The sequence below is a fragment of the Phragmites australis genome, chromosome 20 (genome assembly GCF_958298935.1).
Source record: "Phragmites australis chromosome 20, lpPhrAust1.1, whole genome shotgun sequence".
NCBI lineage: Eukaryota > Viridiplantae > Streptophyta > Magnoliopsida > Poales > Poaceae > Phragmites > Phragmites australis.
The window spans coordinates 964,852-976,237 of NC_084940.1; the positions used below are offsets into that span (position 1 = coordinate 964,852).

Genomic DNA, 11,386 nt, shown 5'->3' on the forward strand with positions numbered 1-11,386 from the left:
ACAGGATGGATAGTCTAATCTCTTTTTTTTTACTGAAAAGGTAGTAATCTCCAGATTTCTATATCGGCCAGAGGTAAGATATGAGCTCCCTTCCAGTTTGACAGGATACCTGCTCTTACCATGAAATTATTCATTGACTGTTTTCAGTCAAGACTGAACCCAGATGGCTCTTTACAACTACTGTTGTGTCTATTGCAGTAACAGGTAAGGTTTGACCAAATGGTTTTCACAAAAGAGAATTTTTACCTTTACTTCATACATTACCTCTTCCTAAGTGTCAACGGAATCTTATATTTACTAATTGGAGGTTCCTTTTGGTACCTCCACATTAATCCTAGTAAAATCCTAGAAATTTCCATAAAAAAGCAAAACATCCAACCGTCGAATTGATTGATTGACTGGCTGTTACCATAGATCAACAACCAGACAAAACAACATAGAAGATTAAAAAATAAATCATAGAGTCCAACCACAACACTACTTCTTCCCTTACCTTTTCTTCTTTTTTAGTTGTAGATACCCTTTGTCCAACAAATTTACGTTAGCAAACTCCAACTTAGTTACATTAGCAATCAACACATTTTTTCAAATCAATTAAAATATGCCAATTAAATATGCGTGTAATCAAACATTACAAAATTAAAATAACAGAACGCAAACATATTACGGATTATCACATAAAAATAATATCAAAGAATTTATAATGTATTTAAAAAATAATATGAGATACGGTGGCGAGATTAATAATAATAATAATTTCAAAAAATCAAGAAACAAATAAAAATCAATTTGCATAACACATAAAATGAAAAATATAAATTAGATCTATTCACAAATAATAAACATGATTCTAATATTATGAACAAAAATTATATTTATATTTTACATTCTAATATTTAAATATAAATAGCTGATGTATTTTAGCATACAACCATTATTAATATAAATATCTATAATTGAGCTGTAAACTAAATTTCTAGCCTGTGCAGTCGTACAGGTTGATGTGCTAATTACTGAAAATGCTTATGCATCGATGGAGTTACTGAAAGCCGAATAAGGCAAATATTTTGAGACTAACCGTCACTAGATACACTGCTTGTCGAGATTACAGGTACAAAGAAAGTGATTTTTACATCATCATGTTTAGTCGACTATCAGTGCCTAACTGCCTACTTTTTTAAAAAAGAAACTGTGGTTCCCACTATAGCGAAATAATATATCAACTAGAAATAATAAGAGAAATGTTGTCCACGAGGCATAAACAGGCTATGTAATTCTTTTACATGGAAATTTCATACCAACCTAGCGATCGAACTTGTAAAAGCGTTCCATGCTTCCAATGGATGAACCTCGTCTTGAGGGACGCTTATCAATAATTTCGGAGAAAATTGGTATCTTTTCGACGTGCTTCAATGCTGCCTCTGCAATACGACGTGTTCTGGAATCTCCATTTTGGAAAGCATGAACAAGTGCAGATCCCAAACTACGATCAGTTTCAGCAGCTTTAGCAATCTCCTCCGCGCGCAGAATCCTCTCCACAGCCCACGTCACCCTGTGCTGAAGACTGCCTGTCGGATTTTCCTTCAAGATTTCAAATATTGGTGCAATTCCATTGGCCCTGTGGAGCACCAAAACACCTTCTGCAATCTCTACTCCATCCTCAAGTACAGTGCAAAGAGCAGCCAAAGAAGCTTCAACAACTTTCTTGTTACAATGATTCAAGCTATGGATCAGCCGCTCCACTGCTTTCCCTTCTAGGATACAGAAGTTATCCCTATTCGAGCAGATTCCAGAATGAACACGACAAAATTGAATACTTGGTGGTTTCCTCTGAAACCATGCAAGCTTAGACTTCTGTTCAGGTTCATCATATTTTGGTGTGCTAGTCAGATATTTGGATTCTAACGAGAGATTCATTAATGCCTTTGCAGAGACCACTTGTACCTCGTCCAGCCCATTCAGCCGAAGCAAGCTAGTGAACAAGGCAGCAAGGTTATACTCACGAGCCAGGGAAATGCAGCGTGGTTCCTCTCGCAAAATATATGTTATCCTTGCCAGGACTTTTACAAAGCCTTCAAGGAGTCTATTATCATAGATGCTACTTCCAGGCTCCCTCCGACAGATGCTTAACACCTTACGAGCAACTATCTTGAAAGCCCCTTGCTCCATTAGCTCTCTGGTGAGGTGCTTGTCCCTTTTAGGAAAGTTTGCCAGAATTTGAAGTGCAGCATCTTGCTCATCTGTGTTTCCATCATTTACGAATGTAACTTTAACTAAGCAGCCAAGCAGAGTTGGACTTGCTCGGAAGACTTGCGCTATCTCATGGTCCATGTGGAATGAAATTTTGTATATCAGCTTTAAGGATGCAATGCGGCTTTCCCGATGATCACTCTCAACAAATTGCACCAAGTTGGTGATAGCACCAGAAGATTTTATAGCTGACACAATGGATAGTATAGTTCTTGTGGAACTGCTCAGCGTATTGAAAAGTTCAAGCAGCTTGCACTGTATTGGAGGTGAGGTGTTACTGATCAAATGAAGTAGGCTGTGAACAATGTCTTCAGACACCAGAGTACGGTCACCATCAAGTGGTACTGTCGCAAAGTCAACACCAGATGCAACCAGATTAGATAGAACTGCTGCTGCAGCCTCTTGCAACCTCGGTGGAAGGAGATTGGCGTGATTGATAGAGAGAACTCGGAAAAGAGGGAGAAGGACACTTTCCTCTATAAGAACCTTAGCGCTATCCACATTGGCGGATATATGTTCTAACACCTTGAAAGCAACTTCTTTTGCTTCCAAGCTGCCCTTTTCAACAACACCAGCAAATAAGGAACCCACCCTTTTGGCCACTAAGATCTTCAGGTCATTAGACAAAACAATCTTTTCTAGAGATGAGGCCATTAGCAGCTGCTTTTCTGGAGAACCTGATGAATTTTCAGAATAAAATGTATTACGGTGTAAGAAACAAGTATAGTACTTCTACCAAACATAGTAAACTAATAAATTCACTCTGTTAAAATTGTGGAAAAATTAAATTAAATGTCAAAATAACGCACGGGATTAAAAAAATGCAAACTTACAGATACCACCACATAAATAAAACTTAAGTCAGTATCACAATGTTTAACTAACATAGATAACCCAATATGTTTTTTCTATGGGAAACCGAATATGTTTGGATAACCATAAGTGACAGGGAAGGAGATGATACCTTCAATAAGCAGGTTAAGTAGAGGTTCTAGTCGGCCATTTTCAGCCATCTGCACGGCATTTTTCTCGCACCGGTCCAAATTATCAAGTGTCTGTTCAGCCTTCTCAGCGACTGTTGGGTCGTTGGCTTTGCTTCCCGCCACTTTGCCCAATATAAGTATCGCTCCATTCAATTCACTTATCTTTCCGCATACTAATTCAGACTTTGAAAGCTCACACAAAGCAGACACTGCCAATTCCCTCTCCTGACAATCCTCGCAATCGATGAACTTGATGATTGTGCGAATGGTGTCCCCTTCCGACACAGCTTCCTGCAAAGGATGAAGACATGTTGTCAATACTACCTTGCAACACACAAATACTCAACTTCATTGCATCTTCTTCCACCTACCCTGTATTCATCAGTTTCTTTGGCAAATACTTGAATAGCTTCCAGCGCTTTCAGACGCACTTTTGCACTGCCGCTTCTCAGCATGCCACCAACCATCTGCATCATTCCCACACTACGCACAACATGCATGCCCACCCTTCCTCCGCTCCACCCGTGCATAACACAGCCTAACGCCCGCACCGCCTCTTTCTCTGAGGCATCCTTCGTCAGCCACTGGCAGGCCCTGCGGAGCTCGTCCCTTTCCCGCCTGTCCGTCCACTCCTCAATTGCAGCCCGCAGCGCCATGACCGGCTTGAGCTCCGTCCTGTACACCTCCTGCATCGTGATCGGGCAGCACGGCCTCCTGCCAAGCTCGAGACACTCCGAGAACCACCTGGCGATCGCCTCCCGCTCGTAGGCGTGGCCGGTCTCAATCACCACAGGGTCCCTCATCACCTGCATGGTGATCGGGCAGACGAACCCCGAGAGCACCCCGTCGTCATCGCTCCCGTCGAAACCGTCTGCAAGTCAAAATCAAAGAACCAGAGGCCCTCGTGAGCAATTCGTCGAACACCATGTGGGCATGAAAATGTCGTTGTGATCTTTGAAACGACGCAGCATGGTTCGTGCGACTGCGTACCTTCTTCTTGGCGCCGCGATTTTTGGCGGTACCGCTCCATGGCTCGTGGCTTGGGGAGGAGGAGGAGGAGACCGCCAGGCCGGATCTGAGGAAGCGAGCAGGGGTAGTGGCCGGTGGGGTTGACTTGGCGCCATTGGGTTCGCGTAGTTTAAAGCAGAGTCGAGATGGGACTGCGACTGGTTGGCCAATGGCGCGGCGAAGATGGAGACGGTGAGAGGCCGCGGCGATGAGTGACGACGCATTGACGCGCGAAGAGGAGCTGTTGGAAACGTGAGCAGTTGCGACTTTGCGAGGCTGACGGTGGGCATGGCGACTGGGCATGGCGACGTGAACTGCTCGGCTGCCATACCTTTTTTATGCAGGTTTCTTGCGGAGACATGGTGAACATTCGTCTGTCTCGTCATTGACCGGTCGTTCGCGAAATTACCGAATCATCGTCTGCCGTGTGTGATGAGCGGCTTAGGGCATGTACAATGGCCCCAGACATCGTATTCATCGGCATCATTTCTAGAGAGTAATTAAAACAACTCATATAATATATTGTCTATAAAAATCATCTGTGTATACAATAATATAGACATCAATAATCCTTTGACGGCAGCAAATTATCCAATAAACCATGTGTTAAATACTATGCGATATTTTTCTCTCATTCTTTTCCCTCTACATCATCTCAAATCTCATATGTCATCTTTTATAGACAGCTAAACATCACCGTACTGTACGTGTCCTAAGAAATGATAAGACAAATGGCAATTTCAACAGTTGACTTATCCAAAACCTTGACAGATAATCTAAATTGGATGAAAACGGGTCAAGACCCACCCCAGAGGTGCAATCTTTGTGGACTGGTATACCAATATAGACAAGCGAGCACATCAAACACGACCAAGTCAAAATAACCGTCCAATTCTATGTGATTCATTCTCTGAGTTGCCTGACAAGCCAGGAATATTATAATTGGCATAGGAGGCTCATTAGCCCATGTTTGCACGCCCTTTTGTCACTGTGTCTCCGCTGTCGTAGGGCTCGTGGATGAATAAGGTTAGGGCTACAGGGTTGCCAGGTTTAGGGGTCGGAGATTGAGTGACCTTCAAACTTAGAGGGAAGCCCTTGGCACCTGATCGACTAGCGATGGCAGTGGGCAGTGGGTGGGGCACCGTCGATCGTAAGTGGTGGAGGATAGTTGGTAGACGATGTCAACAATAGAGGAGTCAAGGAAACAACTCGACAATGCCAAATTAGCACAATGGGGGCAATAGAGGAGGAGGGCGGGACGGGGTAAGCACGATGGAAAAACTCATTGAAGTTGCTAGAGAAGGAAGGGTGGGGGCAGAGACCCACCAACATCGGACACGACACCGGAGAGAAGTAGGAAAACGACGGAGGGGCTGCGAAGATGAGTAAGGGTGTACGAGTACATTGGTGTTGTCGGATAGACCGTCACATGTATTGACACGTAATTTAACAAATTCCTATAGTAGATTGTGACAAATAAATATCGTGCATGTAACAAATAAATATTATGAGTTGTATCACAATAAATAACTGGTACAATAGTGTGAGACTAGTCTTATAATCCTAAATTTTAACTTATTAGACTTTTGTTTTACGAAACAACAACCTCATTATGTCACCTCTCTCTCATTCGAATCATTAAAATCCTACGTGACATTGTATGAGATGATTGGCGTACATCAACATACTTTGTCCTAGTGCAAGCTATATAATAGCCCCACGACTAGCGGGCAAGGCCCATCTGCCTTGCGCGCTGCTTGTTGGACGCGAACGGCCTCCTGCCCTCCCACTCCCAGGACCCAGCCCGCGCGGACGGCCAACGCTCGCGTCTCCGCTCACGCGCACGGCACAGCTCCGCTTCACGTCTCCGCTCACCGGCGTACGCGCACGGCACTGCTCCGCTTCACGTCTCCACCACGGCACGGCTCCGGACTACGGCTACGGGACACGAAACGACCAGTACACTCGTGTGGACTCACCCAAACGCGACCAGTACAACTCCCAGGATTTGTAGGCAATCAAAACGATGGAGAACATATCTTGCACGGGTAAAATCTGGCCGTGAAGACAAACTCTGCGTGAGCTGTTCCTTGACAAAACGTTACAGATTGGCTTGCGCTTTTCCAGTTGCACCGACGAGCAGTTACGTTTCTCCACGACATTACCGGTGCTGTCTGCCTGCCTGTACCATGCACAAGTTTTTACGGAGACAATGCCGTGTGAACTGCTGCCGGCCCAAAACTACAGCCCATCCACACACACATGCACCAAACCAAAACCCAGTCACTCCTACTGACACATGGCCCCACGACATTCCGTCCCCACACGTCAATTCAAATCGAGCAGCGGCCACGCAGGCGAGAGAGACGGAGGAAACAATTAGCACGGCGATTAATGGCCTTAATCCGGATTAACCAGGGGCCTTTCCTTTCTCGGTGGTGGCGGAACGGTCACTGCTCCTCTCCCCGTCCCCGACCGACCGACCCAACGAACGCGAGCAAATTGCTAAAGGTCCCCCGCGCTTATAAAGCGAAGCCAGCCTAGCCTCCTGCCTCGCTCTCCCCGCAGGAATTCGAATCCGCCGGAGGAGGAGGAGGAGGAGATCAGTGGGTCCGTCGATCGATGGCGTCGCTGTTCGGCAACGGCTACAGCTACTCGTCGGGGTCGGAGGGGGAGGACGAGGACGAGGACGAGGGCACGGAGGGGTACCGGAAGGGCGGGTACCACGCCGCGCGCCCCGGGGACCGCTTCGCCGGCGGGAGGTTCGTTGCGCAGCGGAAGCTCGGCTGGGGCAACTTCTCCACCGTCTGGCTCGCTTACGACACCCTCCACAGCGTACGCGCGCGCCTCAAATCTTCCTCTTTTTCTGTTTCTTGTTCTTGCTTTATAGATGATAATTTATTTTCCTATTTTCGCCTTCTTTCTGCAACTTTCTGTACTTGCTCGGTTGTTCCGGTGGCTTTTGGATTTTGGTGGAGTTGTTTGGAAGCTTGCTGATATCCGAATCCAAAACAGTGCAGCTTTGTCTTTTTAACCCTGCTCGATTGCTTTTTTGTGTGTGTTTAATTTCTGTTCCCCAGAAGAACTTTGCAGACATTTCAACCCGAAAATCCAGGAGCAAAACGGTCTTTTTGATGCAAAGATTGTAGCTTTCCTACATAGAAATCGTTTTGTTTGTTTCTGCTGCCCATGTGCAATTCCAATTTATGACCATTTTTTCCCTTCTCTCATCTATGAATGACGACTTACTAATTGCACTACTGCAATTGCAAAATTTGCAGAGATTTGTGGCTCTCAAGATCCAGAAGAGCGCGAGGGATTACGCGCACGCGGCTCTCCACGAAATCGAGTTGCTGTCGGCGGTGGCCAAAGGCGACCCGACGAATTCCAAGTGCGTGGTGCGGTTGCTGGACCATTTCAAGCACGCTGGCCCCAACGGGCATCACGTTTGCTTGGTCACCGAATTCCTCGGGGACAGCTTGCTCCGCCTGATACGGTACAACCGGAACAAGGGCATTGGGCTGAGCAGGGTGAAGGAAATCTGCCGATCAGTGCTGGTCGGCCTTGACTACCTGCACAGCGAGCTTGGCATCATCCACACGGATTTGAAACCAGAGAATGTTCTTCTCGTGTCAACGATCAACCCGGCAAAAGATCCAGTACGCTCCGGGTTCACACCGATCCTTGATAGGCCTGTGGGCAACCAGTATGGTGGGACAGTGATTAGCTTCAGTGAGAAGATGCTCAAGATGAGAGCAAGGCGAGCTGTGGCAAAGATTTCCCAGAGGCGGGTTTCGCTTGGCGGGGTTGCGGCCGAAGTGGAGAAGGAGAGGAGCCTGGATGGGATCAGCCTGAAGTGCAAGATAGTCGATTTTGGGAATGCCTGCTGGACCGATCAGCAGCTTGCTGGTGAAATACAGACAAGGCAGTACAGAGCTCCTGAGGTTATCATCGGTTCCGGGTATTCATATTCTGCTGACATGTGGTCATTTGCTTGCATGACCTTTGAGCTTGCCACCGGTGACTTGTTGTTTGCTCCCAAGGATTGCCAGGGATGCAGTGAAGATGAGGTAAAAGAACCACATTTGTTTGTTGGTTTGTAGAATAGTTTTGCTTACCAAATTCTTAGGATCAACAGTTCCCCACATGTTTAAAATACCACTGTGGTATTCTCTTTGTTGCCAAATTTCATGGGAACAGGCTACCCTACTTTTCATCATGCCTATATTGCAGACAGCACCATATTTTGTGTGTTCCAGCTTTTGTTGGGTTCATCCACCAGAATTTCAAATACTCCTTTGCAACTTTTGGACATTTTAAAAATTGCACTGATACAAGTAGTGCATCAGATTGTGGGCCACTTCAAAATTCAAACAATATGCAATCGTGCAAAGATGCACCCAACCTGACATGTGCCAACCTAGCTACTGAAATCTTTATAGAAATGAAATAAGAATGAATGGGTCCACTCTGGCAGTATTTAAATGAACTTACCAACTTTGATGTGCGACATTTGAAGCACACACTGTGGTTTTTTTTCCCTGGTAATATGCTACTTTGTTTCTTCTTAGCACGATATTGCAAAGTAACCTCCATTACAGCATGCAGTTTTGATTCGAAGACTTTTAGAAACATTTCATACTGAAGGATAAAAAATAGACTGGTCTGAACTTGTGAGTTGTTCTGTTTGTACTGATTTTTTTTTCTTTTAAAAAAACAAAATAGAACTATATGATTCTGGCAGCCAGATGTAATGCACATCGCAAATTGAAGCACCGTTGGACTGACAAATAATTATTTGCATGTACAACTTTTTTGTTCTGTTACCTGCTCAATTACTCTATTAATGTGAATTTGATATCATACCTATGTAAGATTCTGTGTCAATTGTTCTCCTAAATCAATCAACTCAAGATGTTGATTCCAGCCTATCAAGTCTACTGTGATGTTAGTGTTATCATAAATCAATCACTTCATTGGTCTATTTATTACCTATCTGTAGGACCACCTTGCTCTGATGATGGAAACTCTTGGAAAGATGCCTCGGAAGGTTACAGCAATCTCTCTCATTCTTTCCCTTTATCCAGTTGTCTGAATTTCACTGATCTTATTTTGCTGTCTTTCAGATTGCTAGCTCAGGGACTCGTTCAAAGGATTATTTTGATCGGCATGGAGATTTAAAGAGGATCAGAAGACTGAAATTCTGGCCCCTGGACCGTGTACTTGTGGAAAGGTACAATTTCACTGAATCTGACGCCCAAGGCTTCGCTGACTTTCTTCGGCCAATACTAGATTTCAGTCCGGAGAACAGACCTTCTGCTGTGCAGTGCTTGAAGCATCCCTGGCTTAATTGAATGGACAAGATTTGGAAGTCTAACCAGTAGAAGTTTATACATTCTAAGTGTATTCGCGATCAAAGGCTCTTTGTGACTGGTACTGCAGATATCCACGGACTTTGACGTAACATAGGTTTGGAGTCAGGAGCTACGTTTTTTGGTGCAGCTTGACGAGTTATTCTGATGAGGAGGCATAAGCTTCAGCTTCTTCTTTCTTCATAGTATCATGTGTTTTGATGTATCAAGTGTTCCACTGGTGTGTTTGGGGTGCAGAGCTAATGCCATGTTAACCTGCATGTGTGTTGGTAGGGCTAAATATTGATGTAATGTGACCTTTTTTCTTTGGCTGTGGAAGTGCAATGCAGTGCGGTAGTGCTTCAGCTGTTTGCTCGATGGAATCTGTACTGTAAAGCTGCTTACCGGTTCAGAACAAGCGTCTGGTGCACTGCATCGCAGCTTGCTTCCTAGTGTTGGTTGAACTTCAGAGCCAGTGTGCGTTTTCTGACAGTGTGAGGTGTAAATTTTAACCAGTTTCATGCTGCTGCTTTTGCAAAGCAATCCTTTTTTAGTTCGATCCCTACATTTGTATAAATTGCACTTTAACACAGACTTTTGCCTTAGGAACCCTAGTAAAGTAAAGAAAAACACAACCAAAACCCTCCTAATTTGCAAGTCGATGAGGAAGATTAAAACAGGAGGGGGGGGGGGGGAGGGTGGAATGCTGTCATCATCATGTAACACAACTGAGAGCTAAACCTATTTATAATGTGACACTTGGCATAACCAACCACCAAGCTCATCATGTGTTAAAAAAATCATGGGTTAAAAAATAAAAGAAGCCACAAAAACACCATGTGTCGCACCATAAATAGGTTTTAGCACTTAAAGGTATGAGATCAGTCTTATAGGATCATTTCACAGCACTAATGGATAGAATGGACAAGCTCAGAAAAATCATAGGTTAGAAAATAAAAGAAACTACAAAAATGTCACGTGTCACACCACGAATATGTTTTAGTCTTTAGATGTACGAAATCAGGTTTCGTAGGATCATTTTTACAGCACTAATGGATGGATATATGGACAAGCTCGGCTTTGCTGTAGTATGAGCATAACTGAGGAGGGGGCGTAGTATGAGCATTTACCCGAGTAGGCCGGCTCTTGGGCTTTGTTCGGTTTGTTATCATAGTGTGCCCAAGCTTGCCAAGCCAAAATTTTGTTGTTGGGAGCACATTTAGCCACCATTTGTTTCAGTGTCAAAATATGGCATGGCAGTTCTCTCACTTTGGCCACCTTAGTTCAATTTGGTGGTCAAAGTTGGCCATGATTTTGGCAAGCCAATTTTGGCTTGGCTACTAAGACGGAAAACATATCATAGAGCATCTGAAAAATATATTAGCCAACAATCAAACTCCACTACAGGAACGATACAATTTTCCCACAGAAAACTTAAAAGATATATCATGGAAATATCTCAATAATTCTAAAAAATAAAAAATGTAAGAAGCATTGACCAAACAAATTTAACTACAAACTAATCAAATAAAAAAAATATCGGTGTAATAGATAAGGGGTGCCTAACAAGACGGGCCTCACACCGCCAAATATCACTCAGCAGTAGATATTTTCAAAACCATATGACTCATTTCAGGACCACGACGGTGCTCGTGCGACTAGCCCTTGTTGATCACAGAGCATGTATTCACCAAACATGCTATAACGTATTTAATGCCATTCACTCAAGTATTTTCTTTCCTCAGACACTCTGTCTGACCGATGAGCGTAGCAGCGTTCGGTGATGGGTTAGGA

General features: G+C 44.3%; 2 protein-coding genes across 2 annotated transcripts; one reads left to right on the forward strand and one right to left on the reverse strand.

The window, feature by feature from the left end:
- Positions 1-1,076: 1,076 nt before the first annotated feature.
- On the reverse strand, positions 1,077-4,537 carry LOC133902429 (U-box domain-containing protein 44-like). Its single transcript, XM_062344015.1, has 4 exons — positions 4,224-4,537; positions 3,605-4,104; positions 3,215-3,524; positions 1,077-2,927 (listed from the first exon to the last, which is right to left on the reverse strand). The coding sequence occupies exons 1-4, from the start codon at positions 4,261-4,263 to the stop codon at positions 1,303-1,305; spliced, it is 2,475 nt and encodes an 824-aa protein (XP_062199999.1). The 5' UTR covers positions 4,264-4,537; the 3' UTR covers positions 1,077-1,302.
- Positions 4,538-6,705: 2,168 nt separating this feature from the next.
- Positions 6,706-10,119, forward strand: LOC133902022 (uncharacterized). Its single transcript, XM_062343591.1, has 4 exons — positions 6,706-7,076; positions 7,523-8,311; positions 9,244-9,291; positions 9,368-10,119. Exons 1-4 carry the CDS (start codon positions 6,864-6,866, stop codon positions 9,593-9,595), a joined length of 1,278 nt encoding a protein of 425 aa, XP_062199575.1. The 5' UTR covers positions 6,706-6,863; the 3' UTR covers positions 9,596-10,119.
- Positions 10,120-11,386: the final 1,267 nt, after the last annotated feature.